Below are 16,060 nucleotides of genomic sequence, written 5' to 3'. Positions count from 1 at the left end.
GGCTGCATTTAAGTCAAGTACTGTTCCAATGAGCGTTTGTAATACTATCTGAAATGTGCCAACCGGTAGTGAAGCTTCTGAGTGAATTATAATATTCACATCCTCTGTACTAGAGAATCACATGGAATGCTTTCATTATAGACAAAACTAATTGGACCATACTTGACCAAGGATGGTAGTAGCATAGCGACACTGTGCTTGATACATATAGAAAGAGCTATGCCCGATGTCTGAAGTTGCCAGCTTTTACGCACGTCCTGTGCACAATGCTCGAATTCAAATAACATTGATAACATTGTCAACATGGAGCAGAAACAAGCCAACTGCTTGCAAGCTAGTACATTGCAAGTAGTGCCTGGCCTTAGTGCCTTCGCATGCTACACAGATAGATCCTCAAAAAAGCCTCGCCAAACATTTAACACCCTTAGATACAGAATACTGAGCCACAATGTGCTCCTAGGGCACACCCCCATACACCATCCTTTGGATACCTCCCCAAAAACCCTCTTAGTACGGACTTCTGTAGACCAGCCAACTACAGCTTGTGAAACATTGTGACCTAGCCTACTTTTTAAGAACTTTTTATGTTTACGAGAAGGGGAAAGTAGCATAAAATGTTCATACTGAAGTTTGTGCAGTGCTAAAAGTCCAACATAAAATGTAAACACACGAAAAATTTCAAAGGCGTCGGTCAGCCACTCACCAACTTGCAAGTTGCGTAGTTCTGCTCCAGACAACTCAAACACATTTTCCTGTTCACCAGCATCAGCAAAGTACTTGGTCTCAATTTCAAGGTAGAAGCGCTCAATGAATGGGCATGTGTAGCGAGTCTTGGTGTAGGGGTATGCATTCCATGCTTCCTCTTCCACAGTCAAGGCTGATTTCGGAAGCAGAGCCTTGAACCAGCCTGCAAGAGAAGCCACACCATGTGGTTAGAACAAAAAGTGTGCACACAATAAGAAATCAAGACAGTGTTGAACAACTGCACGAGCAGATGAAGTTGAAGTAGTCGATTCAAGGTCGACATTCTAAAGCCCACGCAGACAACAGCATAACAAATGTCAACGTAAAACACATGACATTGTCTGCCTTAATTGATGTTGTCCAGTCATCTGTATAGGCTACAGCAGCTCTCCTGCACCCATCCTGTACTACGCATTCCTTCCTTGTTCATGCTTTCTGCGTGCTGTCCTGCCTATACCTACAAGATTAACTCACTAACCCAATTAAAGCAAAGTTTTAATCAAGTTGTCGGCCCTGTTTTTCAGCATGTCAGTCATAGGATTGTCAATATCATTGAGCAAAAACCAACATCAGCACCTTGAAATGAAAATTACTGTAGAAAGCATACTGCATAGTAAATTTGCACGCACTGAAATGTGGCTACTAGGCTACGAAATGTGTCACCATATGGTTTCCAACACGCTTTATCATCAGCAACCCAACAGCAGTTGGGCGAGACCATATGCACCAATGCACAGGCAAAGGAAAATGGAGAGATCTTATGAACGTGCTTAATTCTGCATCCAAAAATGGCTTGTTTACTTTAAACTTCACACCAACCTATTTCCTCAGGAAGCTGACAGAGTTTTCACCTCCATGGACCTGGGTACGTCCATGGAGGTGAAATTTTCGCCTCCATGCGTATGTTACGAGCAGCAAATGGAATCCAAAAGCACTCAAGCTCCGAGTTACTCACTCTTTCATAATCATTCCATTATTTCTCAAATACGATGGCAGTGCTATTGCACCAGAATCACCAGTTGTGAGCACCACAAAAGCAACTTAGAGGTAGCATGTGCACTGGTGAAAATCAGAAAGCGTCAGTGAAGGACAAAGAAATACAATAAGGCAAAGGCAAGTACAAGGAGACATAGAATGCAGCCTCTGTATTAAAGGTCTAGCCATTTTCCACTGCCTTTCTCATGTAACAAGACAGCAGATATTAAACACTTTCTGTGGCCATGCCCAAGCTAGTGTGATAGAAGGGACCCTCTTCTTGCGTATCCACACAAAAAAGGCCTTCCGCATAAATGCTTAGAACATGTTGTGTTTTCAGATAGGTCAATTATAATCTGCCATGAAGCTTCCCTTGCATTTTAATAAGAGACACTGACCTGCTGGACATGTGGTAGCATTTATGACATACTCAAGTGACCATGAGTGAAAAACAGCACAAAATAAACACGGAGAAGGGAGCAACACAGGACAAGCGCTGACTGCCAGCTACTTGGGTTTATTGTGCTCATACACAAATATACCTTTATGATAGGTAATATATGAGCACAATAAACCTAAGTAGGTGGCAGTCAGCACTCGTAATGTGTTCCTCCCTTGTCTATGTTATTTCATGCTGTTTTTCACAGAGGGATTCGTACCAACTAGCTCGCATTCATAACCTTTTAAGAGCCCAGTTACATTTCAAGAGATGCTCAGGCAAAGCAATTGCCAGCCTCTGTCACCAATTTAAGTCCACTTGTAGCTAAAATCTGCCACCACCACGTCAAAATCACAATACAACCTTGGACTGAACAGAGGGAAATCATTTGACGACTGCTTCACACACAAGGCACACGAGTACATACACAGAAGAAGGCAAGACATGATGACTTACCAGGCAAGTGGCTTCCAATGTGGTAAATCTTGTGTGTGTATTGCCCTGAGCCTCCTGGTCCATCAGTGTATGGCTCATTCACCATGATTTCAACACCGCTGCCGACTCCTTTGCTTTCTTCGCGACTCTTTTTCTGCACATCAGAATGCACCAAGAATGCCAGCAATTACCCATTTGACGATTTACCTACGATTCTGATAGATGATTTTGATTGTGTTTGATGTAGGTTTAGGGTTGCCTAAGCTCTTTACCAACTTGCAAACCTGTAAACTTTAGGTCAGTAAAAACCTGCCCATCACGGCAAAGTGAGGGAGGGTTGCACACTTCTTTTAGCTTGCCGTGAGCACACACCATTTCTGGGGTACATTCCTACATGTTTTATTCAGGATGATTTACTTTTGAATGTAGAACACTACAGGCAACAAGTTTGGTACAGCGGAGACTAAAAGAAATATTGTTTTTAGACCACAGTACGTTTTCAATGACAGTGCTGTTGTCGATTCACCAGCCTCAGGCGTCTGAATAAACGTGCTTGAAGTAACTACTCCTCTAGAATATGGTGCCTTGTGCTGCCACGAAACGGTGGCGCACATACTTTGGCCTCATCGAAATGCAGCTGCTGTGGCCGGGAATCGAACCCATGACCTCGTGCTCAACAACAAAATGCCGCAGCCACTGAGGTCACAATCTCTGAATAGTATGTGCAAATAACCAACATGCAAAGGTTGACAGAAGAAACAAAATTACAGCACATAAGAATATTACATATTAATCTATCTTAAACAGTACAAGCTGCTATTCATTAAGTTATCAGACATATCAGTGTACTTGCAGATTACACTAACACTCGAACTATCAGTGTCCAAGTTAACTTGAGCAAAGCGCACACATAGCAGCTTGCTTATCGTTAAGAAAAGTTAAAGATAGTGAACAAGTGCATGTAAAGACATATACTGTGCAGAGCTCAAAAGCGTGCACACCCCTAAATGCATAAAAAAAAAAAAGGAACATACGCTACCTTCTGCTATGCTTTCACATAAAATATAGTGAAGGTTGTACAAGCATAATGAATATGCCAGGGTAGTGATGATGAGGTTATTTTGGGACATTGTACTGTCAGGAAATGGCTGTGGGCTCTAAGTGAACAATACCCCGACACATGACTGGCTTCTGGCCACAGCTGTAGCTCTGACAGAGATATTAAGAGCTGGTGCGACTGGGCTGTGGCTATGAATACAAAGCAGTCAAACGATCATTCCAACTCAAACTCAGCATGGTGGCTGGCGACCATTAAGGCCATGGTGAGTCATAGTTTAGTACCGGTTACTGCCTTTGTACATGTACTTCGGAAAGCAAACGTTTGTAGAGGCAAAAATTTAACAACAGACTGAATGATCCGAAATATACTATGACGAGGAGAAGGTTCATATAACTGTAACTTACATTGCAGAGAAAATTTTTGTACATAGATGAATTAAACTTGTTCAATGCATTAGAAAGCCTTGAGCGGGGGCTATAAAAAAAGTAAATCCAAATAGTCACTCCAGTGGTGTCCAAACTGCTCATTTCCCATTGTAGCAATTTAATTTTTGGTGAATAGTGACTTGAGATATTCAGACAAGTTCAGCATCACAGTGTGCAGTATATAGACACTACTTGTGTTTTGTCCTATACACTTGTGTTTCTGTTTCTGTTAATGGTGTACTCTCTTCAAGTCAACCCATGATCAAATTAACATGAACCAACTATCCCCTCTAATTGGCCTCTTAATATGCCATATTCGCCAAGGTGAAGATACAGTGAAATTCCCATTCCAGTTGACAACACCGCTACACCGAGAAAATTACTCAGTCCACCGTCCACCAAATCAGACCAATTAGCCACCCTGCGTAGCAAGTGCTTCTTCTACCAATACATAAATTCCAACAGAAGCAAAGTTAAGTTTCTGTAACATGGTGTAATATTTAGGTCGTGTTCTTTACCAGCTTTTTCATAAGACTGCGAACCAACTGACAAAAATATTAGTGGTAAAATGTGTTATGCATTCAATGCTGCCTTTTTTTTTTTGACAATAGTGGAAAAGTCATCATTATCATCATCAGCCTATTTTATGTCCACTGCAGGATGAAGGCATCCCCCTGCGATCTCCAATTACCCCTGTCCTGTGCCAGCGAATTCCAACTAGCGCCTGTGAATTTCCTAATTTCATCGCCCCACCTGGTCTTCTTTCTGCCGTCCTCGACTGCGCTTCCCTTCTCTTGGCAACCATTCTCTAACCCTAATCGTCCACTGGTTATCTAACCTGTGCGTTACATGACCTGCCCAGCTCTATTTTTTTTACTCTTAATGCCAATTAGAATATCGGCTGTACCTGTTTGCTCTCTGATTCCAATTGCTCTTTTTCTGTCTCTTAATGTTATGCCTAGCATTCTTCGTTCCATCGCTCTTTGCGCGGTCCTTAACCTGTTCTCAAGCTTCTTTGTCAGTCTCCAAGCTTCTGCCCCATATGCCAGCACTGGTAAAATGCACTGATTGTACACCTTCCTTTTCAATGATAATGGTAAGCTTCCAGTCAGGAGCTGACAATGTCTGCCATATGCGATCCAACCCATTTTTATTCTTCACTATGAATTTCCTTCTCATGATCGGGGTTCCCTGTTATTATTTGACCTAGGTAAACGAACTCCTTGACTCTAGAGGCTGACTGGTGATCTTGAACTCTTGTTCCTTTGCCCGGCTATTCATCATTATCTTTGTCTTCCACATATTGATCTTCAACCCCACTCTCACACGCTCTCTGTTAAGGTCGTCAACCATTTGCTGTAATTCGTCTGCATTGTTGCTAAATAGAACAACGTCATCGGCAAACCGAAGGTTGCTCAGATATTCACCGTTTATCCTTACTCCTAAGCCTTCCCAGTTTAATAGCTTGAATGCTTCTTCCAAGCACGCATTGAATAGCATTGGAGAGATTGTGTCTCCTTATCTGACGCCTTCCTTTATAGGTACCTTCCTGCTTTTCACGTGTAGAATTAAGGTAGCTGCGGAACCTCTGTAGATATTTTCCAAGGTATTTACGTAAGCAGTTTGTACTTCTTGATTACGTAATGCCTCTGTGACTCCTTGTATCTCTACTGAATCAAATGCATTTTCGTAATCTATAAAAGCTATATAGAGAGGCTGATTGTACTCTGCGGATTTCTCGATTACCTGATTGATGACGTGGATGTGATCCATTGTAGAGTATCCCTTCCTGAAGCCAGCCTGTTCCCGTGGTTGACTAAAGTCCAGTGTTGCCCTTATTCTATTGGAGATTATTTTGGTAAGTATATTATATAATAATGGGAGGAAGCTAATGGGCCTATAATTTTTCATTTCTTTAACGTTTCCCTTATTGTGTATTAGTATAATGTTTGCATTCTTCCAGTTTTCTGGAACCCTTGCAGTCGATAAGACACTTCGAATAAGGAGCCGCCAGTTTTCCAAGCATTATGTCTCCTCCATATTTTATTAAACTGATTGTTATTCCATCTTCTCCAGCCGATCTTCCTTGTTTCATGTCTTGCAAGGCCCTTCTGACCTCATCGCTAGCTATAGGAGGATATTCTGTATCCTGTTCCTTACTGCTTCTAATTGAGGTATCCGGACTCCTTTGGGTACTGTACAGGTCAGTATAGAATTTTTCCACGGCTTTTACGATATCTTCGAGATTGCTGATGATATTACCCTGCTTATCTTTCAGTGCATACATCTTGGTTTGTCCTACGCCAAGTTTCCTTCTCACTGATTTCAGGCTGCGTCCATTTTTTTACGGCTTCTTCAGTCTTTCTCACGTTATAGTTTTGAATATCTCTTATTTTCACTTTGTTGATCAGTTTTGATAGTTCCGCGAATTCTATCTGATCTCTTGAGTTGGACACTTTCATTCTTTGTCATTTCTTTATTAGGTTATTAGTTACTTGGGAGGGCTTGCCTACTGGTTGCCTTGGTGCCTTGCCTCCCACTTCAATTGCTGCCTCTGATGCCAACCTATTTACGGTTTCGTTCATTACCCCTATGTCATCTTCACCTCTCTGTTCTGAGGCTGCATATTTGTTTGCACGCACCAGCCTGAATTTGTCTGCTTGTACCCTTACTGCATCTAGGTAGGCCTGTTTCTTCTTGACCAATTTAACACTTTCTCTCTTAAAATGGAGGTGATTCCTAGCCCTCACTAACCTATGATCACTGCACTTTACCCTACGTAACACTTCTACATCCTGCATTATGCTGGAATCGGCAGAAAGTATGGAATCAATTTCATTTCTTTTTTCACCATTAGGGCTTTTTCAGGTCCATTTTCTGTTACTACGCTTCCTGAAAAAGGTGCTCATTATTCACAGCTCATTCCTTTCTGCGAATTCTACCAGCATCTCTCCTCTAGTGTTCCTAGAACTGATGCCATAGTTGCCAATCCCTTGTTCACCAGCCTGCTTTTTCCCCACTTTTGCATTGAAGTCACCCGTTACTACAGTATACTGAGTTTGCACTTTTCTCATCGCTAATCGAACATCTTCATAAACCTGATCTACTTCATCATCATCATGACTGGACGTTGGAGCATAGGCCTATGCTACCTTTAATCTATACCTCTTATTAAGTTTGACTACGACTACTGCTACCCTCTCACAAATGCTGTAGAATTTGTCAATGTTGACTGCTATGCCCTTATGGATTAGGAATCCTACCCCATATTGCTTCTTATCTGGGAGACTTCTATAGCAGAAGATACGGCCGTTAGACAGCACTGTATAAGCCTCTCCAGTTCTTCTAATCTCACTAAGGATGATGATATCCCAAACAATGTCCGATACTTCCTCGAAGAGTCCTGCTAAGCTAGTCTTACTCGACAGAGTTCGGGTGTTAAAGGTTGACAGGGTCAGTTTCCATTGGTGGCCTGTCCGGATCCAGAGTTCCTTAGCACCCTCTGCTGCATTACAGGTTTGACCGCTGCCTTGGTCAGGTGCTCTGCAGCTGCTGGGGACTGAGGGCCATGGGTTAATTGACGGAGGTGGAAAAGTAAACTAAACCAAATAAGGCATTTTGTAAGCGGCAGCAATCCACATTACACATGTTGGCAATTGTGCGATTTCTCTCAAGTGTGTCTGTATCAGCAAAGGCGTTAGCCATACAGTAGACCTCCAATGCCCATTCATTTATAAGCAACCTAGTACAAACCTGAAAGTATACTGCTAGCTAACATGAGAATGCACATACAGTTTGCTCTTGTAAGGCCGAATTATGTTTAAGAAAAAAAGCATGTATGCCACGAGGAGCTGGGTGACCTCACCACCTCGCATTCCAAAAATACGCCTGTTTATATACGACGTCCAAACAGTGCCTGTGCTCTCTTTTGCTCCACAGTAAACTTCCTCGATTTCTGAAGCGTTTCACCAGCTCCAGCCGCATGGACACACGCAAACAAAAAAGAAAGGATAAATAAATCTTTCTGGGCATGGCCAGGCCGCCTTCTCAGGGATTCAGCATGGGTCCAAAAGATTCCCATGTTTACATTATCTCGGCCCACTTGGCAAGGAACAGGCCTTGTTATTTACAAGTCACTCTGCATCAAACGAGATTCCTTTTTAAACCCTCCTGTTACTACTTGGGTCCTTGGGCGCTTTCTACGGATGCCCGCGACAAACTGAGCGATTGTGTTCTCATGGCTTTAATACGTAGCCAAGGTCAAGGCCTCGAAATTCTATTCTATTCTAACAAGACTTGCGCTATAGATTGGACAGTCAGAAAAGGGAAAAAATAGGAACCATCTCGTAAATATAATTGACAATGGTGATATATATATATATATATATTAGAGAATATTTGCACGCATGCAAACACACAAGACCACGCGCCGCGCGTTCAGCTAGCAGTCCTGCATCACGTAAGCATGCCTCTATATATATATATATATTTTTATGTCGTCAGCATGCGGCAGATATAAGCACGAACACTTGCAGAAATTCAACAGCTAAGTGCGTCACGTACACGGTGTGCGCATACAATTTTAGTTTTAAGAAATTACTGGAGGATCGAGGGGTAGAGAGACGTCGAAATGTCACTGCATTATCGCCAGGAATACATTATTCGTTAAAGCTGAGAGGAAATGCCGCTCCGCAACTCTCTCCCGACGGTTTGACAGCTCGAGCGGGAGTTCACCGAAGCGCGGAGGCGTCCGTACGAGCTCACTATCCACTCATCACGGCGGTTACGACTCGCTGCATCGAACCGAAAAGGCACCTCCGTGTCCTTCGGCACCTCTGTCAGAGCCTGACGGAAGGGGTTACATAATTAAGTCTGCGAACGAGATCGCTCATGTGGAGCTGGCGCAGAGAGAAGCGACCTATCGGCGAAGGCGATAACGAAACCCGGCACACACTTTCGTTTCAGGCACGCACTCGGTCAAATGCGCACCTTGTTCTATCAACGCCGGTCGTATTCGCCAACGAAACGCATCGTAGTGACGGGAGGCCGCCGGCCTCCACATCGGAGATCGCGGCTAGTAGTTACGTAGCACCGCACCTATCGCTGCCGTAGCTAGGCGACCACCGCGAAAGCCATGAGGCGCCCGATATACTGCAGTCGGTGTCTCCGGCGCGGAGATCGGCGCAGGGCCTCAACCTGTCGCATCGCGCGCACGCCGAGTGGCGGTGCGTAAGTGAGAGGCAATGGAAGCAATCTACTCACGGCGATCATGTAGAGCTGCGCCACCCGGTACTCCTCGACCGACAAGGGCAGCGGGATCCTGTATTCTTTGAGCAACATGTTGGGCCGCGCTCGACGGCCGACGGTGTCGAGCGGCGCCCGAAATCAAAAGGGCTCTTGCTCTCACGGGTCCAGCAGTTCAGGCGGTCTCTGGAACCCGCAAACTATCTCCGGCTTGCGCAGCGGGCCGCCCATATCCGTCGCTGCTGGCCGGACGACCCGACGATGCTGCCAATACTACACGGACGACGGTCGCGGCATCTCCCCCCGCACAGCGATCCGACAAGCCAGCGTACTACACAGACTGGCTCACGCGATTAGCGCTGTACAGCTTGTTTGGCTGCTCGCAGCCACTGCTGCTGCTGCTGCGATGGCTGCGACATCTGTTTACAGAAGACCCCGCATGATGGAGCCACCGTCGCTAAAAGACGACGTCATCGAAGCGTAGTCCGTGACGTCGGTCCGGATTCCGGTGGCCGCCGCAACGGCGGCCCGCTGGTGCGCTTCGATGTGTTTGTTTCAGGCCGTGTGCCGTCCCAGTTTTCGTTTGCCCTATCTCTCATCTGCCGTGAACGACACCAGGCGCTCGCCCTCCATTTTCGTGCGGTTGCTCTTTCTCCTCACATGCTACCGTTGGAAGAGGACCCAGAACAGTTTTAGCGAGGCAGAAAAAAAGGCACTTTAAGTTGGTTCTCGTCGAAGCAAGGGAGAAAACTATGTTGTCAGTATAGAAGCACACGCCTGACATTTTCGAAAGCCGCCAGAAAAGTGAAGAGCACAAAGGAGAGGCGGCGGGGTTGGCGCGGACGTCACAGGCTTTTGACCTATTCGGCACCATATCCTCCTTTTCAAGCACGTATGCGCACCTGCTTCTCTTGATTATTTCCAGGAACGCCAGCTACGCATCGGTAAAGCACTGCCGGAGACGCAAAAGGGCATAAAGCAGGAGCGATTGAAAACGTAGAAGAGTCCTTTCAGAGGTCAATTCACCGCTCCTTAGAGAAATGCAATCAATCCTATTCCTCTTTCCCTCCAAAGATTCAGCGCGTATAAGCTGGTAAAGGGTTCCATACTGTGGAATATTTCTTTAGACATTTAAGTGATGTTTCCGTCAGGGCTTTGAGTAGCTTCCCATACTTAATGACACCTCAGGCTGGGAAAAAAAAATTATTGCACTGGAGTGCATGACCGAAAGCAGCGAACAGCTGAATATCGTTGTATCAAATAAGTGAAATGCGTAATTTTGCAGCTTTAGCTTTATCGTTGTAAAAAAAAAAAAATACTTCACCGTTAAGTACGGTGACAGCCACACTATGACTTAATCAAAAAATGCATGTATCTATGAAACTCCGTCGCGAGTCAACATCTATATACATTTTTTTCGAGTCCAGTTTCCTTCTTCAGCTAAAGAAATGATTACACCGCGCTGCTATTCGTCCCATTTGCTTTAATATACAAACACGTTCATCGTAACTGAGTGTATCATCACGGTGTTGCACGTTTCTTGCCCCTCGTCAGGTCGCCACAAAACTTCACTAATTTAAGGGGACAAAGAGGCCTCTTGTGCACAAACACGCAACGAAAAAAGCAATCTAACGGCGTGCGGGTCGGAACGCCAAATCCTGTTTGACCGCCGTGAAGCCCTTCTCTGCCACGGAAGATAGAAACGGGGATCGCGTGCCATGTCGGCAGGAACTGTTAGGTTTCAATCACCGGTGAGGGAAGATGGAGACACAACGCACCGGCAAGAGTTGATCCATCATTAGGCGCTGTGATACGCCAAACTGCCGAAGAAACTACGAGAAAGAGCGGGGAGCCGAGAAAGGGAATTGTTGGAAGCTGCTGCAGCACTCCCGAATGCAATAAAGTAGCAACGAGAGAGAGGCAAAGAGAGCTAGGCGCCTGCGTCAAAGAGGCTTCGGCAAGAAAAGACGGCTTCGTTGCAGAGCACGCGTGCCCAACAGAAAAGCTACCTTTCCAAAGCGCATTGCGCTAACGGTTCGTCGCACGGTCCACGCGCGCGCATCGTCATCGAAGTAAGCGTACGGCTGAGCGTGCGTCGACGGGAGCTGCTTCTTTCTTTTTTTTTTATCTCTCTCTCACCGAGTGTCCTCGCCATCGACAGTCGTCGGCTGGAGCCCGGATTACGCGTGCTTGCATTCCGTCCAGTGCCTGCGCGTCGGCGGAACCGTATCGCAACGTCAGCGTGTACACAGGCGGTCGTGCACTCCGTCGTCTACGTCATTCTTCCCTCTCCCATCGCCTTGCTTCCCTCGGCACACTCACTACTCGCTTCTTCTTTTTTTTTCTACCGGTTTTGGGCTAACTACTAATGTCCAAAATCAGTCCTGCATTCAATGCAGCACACTGCTGTAGGGAGAATCAGCTGAACTGTTGAACTGTTCCTTGTGAACACGGACGATGAATGAACATGGAATTTTTTTAGTTCGCGCGTGCAGTTCATTGAGGAAAGCGTGGGCTGAACGTTTCTTCAAGAAATGATCAAAATATGGCGACTTGAAGGGACACCGTAAGAAAAAAATTTGTGCCAAATTTTTTTTTCCTGGTACGAAACTTTTGAAAGTGTTTAACTGATCGAAAATCCTTTATTCTACTGACCAGCACGAAGTCGCACACTTGACTGGCCAATTGCAGCAACCGCATGCCAACGCGGGTGGAATACAAAAGCGCTCCTGTAGGAATATTAGGTTTGCGTTAATGAACTCCAAATTGATTTGCATTTCTTCTCTACGGCACTTATCGATCATAGTCCATGTGTCACTCCTGGGTGCTAAACTTAATCAATCAACCAACCAACCAACTAATCGGTCGATCGATCGATCAATCAATCAATCAATCAATCAATCAATCAATCAATCAATCAATCAATCAATCAATCAAAAGAAATAAATATTATACCGATATTGTCGCGAAATTATGCATCAAATGGGTGTCTGAAGACAGCTCCCTGTGACATAATGTTTAGCCGTACTGCGTTTCATTGCGGATGCGTTCGCAAGGCGTTTATATATTGTACTCTGACGAAGGCTGGTCAGCCAAAAATATTCAGTATATATATATATATATATATATATATATATATATATATATATATATATATATATATATATATATATATATATATATATATATATATATATATATATATGTGTGTGTGTGTGTGTGTGTGTGTGTGTGTGTGTGTGTGTGTGTGTGTGTGTGTGTGTGTGTGTGTGTGTGTGTGTGTGTGTGTACGCTAACAGCAATATTTTTGTTGCGCAGTTGATTCGTCGGCGCTATTGGTTGAGGACCTTTCAACGAAGAAAGAAAGACGAAATTAAGGGGCGCTGCTGCCATCATCCCTCATGAGCGTTGAAACACAACGGCGCCCCCATGTTCCTTTCCCCCAGATGCACGCGCACCTTCCTTCGTGTCGCCATGGCAACCACCACGTGGGCACGCCGCGGGATGCAGCGATCGGTCCTATATGCGAGTGGCTTACTTGAACATTATTGGCAGCAGCCAGACAGTGCTATTTTTTTTCTCTCTCGATCAGTTCAAGAATGCATCGTGCCTCGAAGATGGCGAAGAAGACGCTCTGCACACAGCCAAGTTGCACACAAGCTACAGCGACGCGTTAGTGTACATTCGCGACGCAAGCCACTTCAGGGCCTTCAGGGCTCTATATTACAGAGAGCACTTGCTGAATAACTATACTCGTAACTGGCGTCATCAGGGGAAAATCTCGTTTGCAGAAAGCCTGCACGCTCTTTGATTTATGTTATTTCGTTTTTACGATGCTATGGTGAAAAAAAAAAAAAAGGAATCCCATTTGAAGTGCAATCCTGTGAACGCATGTAAAACAGTATATACAGGAAACAACATCGCCTGTAACACACAGCTTCGCCTTCTGCGTATACATAGTGCGCGTAAACCGAGTGGTCTTACTCTAGCGAGTTGTTTAGTTTATAGCGGCTGCGAAATGTGCGGAAGACACGCGGTAAATCGCATGTATTTACGAACCGCTCATATAGTTACGCCCGTTTCCTCTTTGATGCATGGCCCGGAAAACACAGCGTGCTTGGCGAACGACGAGCACGCCGTCGCTCTGCTTGGCCCAGAATGTGAGCACATTTGTGTTTTTTACAACCGCGCATTCTGTAACGCGTCAGTATTTAATCTACGCGTTTACAACCTCCATAAGATGCAGCCTACAGACACGCGTACGATGCGGCACGGTATAGTAGCGGCCTATATATGCTATACTACGGCCTTGTCTGACTGGGAGCCATTAGAGACGCTGTAATTTACTGACGTAGTAGCAGTAGTGGTTGTATGCGGGTGTACACTTAGGCCGTAAGCGGCTGCTTTGTAGTCTGTTGTACACGCCATAGGTTCGCGATCCCCATCTCCAACATGCTCTCACCTCGCACAAGATCTCCGCATAAGACTTTCCAAGTTTAGAGACGCTTTCGCAAGCATCGTGACAGCAGCAATAGTGAGCCTGTGGGCCCCCAATGATCTTCCGGCCATGTGTCAAATCAGTTTACTGTACAATGGAAAGAAAAACGTGCATTTTCGAGATGGTTCAGTGTACGGGACTCGCGTTTTAAAACATTTGCCTGTATATCTCTCTTCGATTTAACGTGTCGTCATCGTCGTCTGATGCTCGCCGCGAGTAGAACCTAAGGAGGCCCATTTTTTTTAAGCGTCCTTGGTAGAACCTCGGTACAAGAGCGCACGACCTCGTGTTCCATCGCCAGAGGAACGCCATGGCCAATGAGCCAACTCGGTCGGCAGGCGTCGACGTCGGCGCGCTCTTACTATTATGACTCATTCCAAAAGCACAAGCTCTGTCACACGCAGCGTTGCTTGTGTAGCACTTTGCACACAAGCGAGGCGACGGCGTTCGAGCTCTCTACGGCGCCCTCCCCGCAGGGCCGGGTATCGCCACACGGCAAGAAGCACGCAACATTCTCGATCGACTGGTTGCGTCGACTCGATCGCGGCTTACGGTTTCTCTTGATCCCGCAGCACTGGTGGACCGACCGACACTGCACCTTTTCTAAGCGTCACGGACTTCGTACGGAAGTGGGAGGCACTACTCGCAAGCGAGGATGTGGGGAGCCAATTGGCCCTCCTGGACTAATCTCAGCGAGCCGCAAGAGCCTGTGGAGCCCTGGACTGAGGGCGCCACCCAGGCCTGCCATAACTCCGAGTAGCTGATCAATAAAGTTTTCTCTCTCTCTCTCTCTCTCTCTCTTGCTTGTGTGAAGAGCCTTTCGAGTATTTCTTCCGTCGCTGCGTTCCAGCTCGTCATCCACTTGCCAGTTGGGCACACTCACGGTGTTCCAGCGGCTGCACGCGGTGTCACATTCAGGGACACTGTCGTGAACAAATGAAACGCGAACAGGCCGATTCGGATACGAACTGGCGAAGTGCGAGAACTTAGTTGAAGTGTTCGCGCAGCGGTTTGCAACGATGGAAAGCTGAGCTGAGGATTCGTGTTTCCAACGATTAGGCTTGGAAAAAATTAGAACAGGACAGGCGTTTGTATATATATATATATCAATATGCCCAAGTTTTCAAACCACGAAGCATGCAACTGTGTCAGCGACCGCCTTTCTATATACACGAAGGTCGAGGTGTTTCTCAAACGAACGCGGATATGCCACCCACGGTTGCGCCACCCAGCGCCATCCTGGGTATGCGCCACCCAGGGTGGCGCATATGCCACTCAAACTGCCCTCGGCTGCCGTTCTTTTCGAATGTGGGAATCGCTCCTCTAAAATATACCCGATAAAACATTCACGTACATTGAAGCTATTAAGAATTTTCTCATTCCGAAAGCGAGCTTCTTTCTGTAGGGGCAGCAGTAATGGAAAACAAGCTTGGCGTGACAGGACTCCGGCTATTCCCGTGTTCCAACTTGATGTAAGGAGGCAGAGAGAAATGGGACTCTTTATTTAAAAACAGAGAGGTTTGCCGTTGTAGAAGTATTCGCGCCTACAAGCTACTCTGCTAGAGAAGGGGAGAAGAGAGAACAATACCTCGTAGAAGAAGGAGGGCAGAAGCAAAGGAAAGTAAAAAGAAAACATTACTTGATATCTTCATTTCGCTTTTGACTCCTGCTTGTCCTAAGAGTATATGAGTCGTCTTCCACTTCACTGCTGTACACAAGACTTATTCCAGAAGTGAGCACGAATTTCGAGTGATCACATTACAGAGAACGGCCGGCCATAACACTCGCCTGCACGAAAGGGCAGTAAGTTCGACGACCTCTCGTCTGGGAAGGTGTCATATTTAAAAAATAATAATAAGAAGAAAAGAAAGGAAGACGAAAAAGAAGAAGAAAACATTGTGGTCGCTGGCCAAGTCGAAAGTTAGCTGACGTCTTGTTCATATATGTCTCAAAAGTTAGCCTCAACGTTTCGTTGGTTGACGCATAAGTTTCGAAACGTCAGCTAACTTTGGCTCGACCGGAAACCGCAAGTTCTTGTTTTCATTTTTGAAGGGGCATAGATAGATAGATAGATAGCGGGAGGAAGAAAGAGGGGTGGAGAGCACGTACGTAAGCATATGTTCCGGGTCACCGACGCGTATCCATTCGATTCGCCCCAGATCCGGCGCATCTCCAATCGCATCCAACTGCAGCGGATGATCCTAGGGAAATCTAATCGTTCGGAAACCCACCATGACGCG

General features: G+C 45.7%; 1 protein-coding gene across 2 annotated transcripts in view; it reads right to left on the bottom strand.

The window, feature by feature from the left end:
- The window catches only part of rdgB (retinal degeneration B), a 50,539-nt gene extending 40,457 nt beyond the window's left edge, over nt 1-10,082 (bottom strand). Inside the window, exons 1-3 of one of the 2 annotated variants that reach the window (XM_075684964.1) lie at nt 9,341-10,082; nt 2,615-2,747; nt 704-907 (exon numbers count right to left, since the gene is read on the bottom strand). In XM_075684964.1, coding sequence (XP_075541079.1) covers nt 704-907; nt 2,615-2,747; nt 9,341-9,418 — 415 coding nt within the window. In that variant the 5' untranslated portion in view covers nt 9,419-10,082. The remainder of the gene's footprint in view (nt 1-703; nt 908-2,614; nt 2,748-9,340) is intronic. The other variant, XM_075684965.1, reaches the window with a different exon arrangement.
- Between the last annotated feature and the right edge of the window lie 5,978 nt (nt 10,083-16,060).

Source organism: Dermacentor variabilis, chromosome 3 (genome assembly GCF_050947875.1).
Source record: "Dermacentor variabilis isolate Ectoservices chromosome 3, ASM5094787v1, whole genome shotgun sequence".
NCBI lineage: Eukaryota > Metazoa > Arthropoda > Arachnida > Ixodida > Ixodidae > Dermacentor > Dermacentor variabilis.
This window is presented reverse-complemented; position numbering and strand designations above follow the sequence as displayed.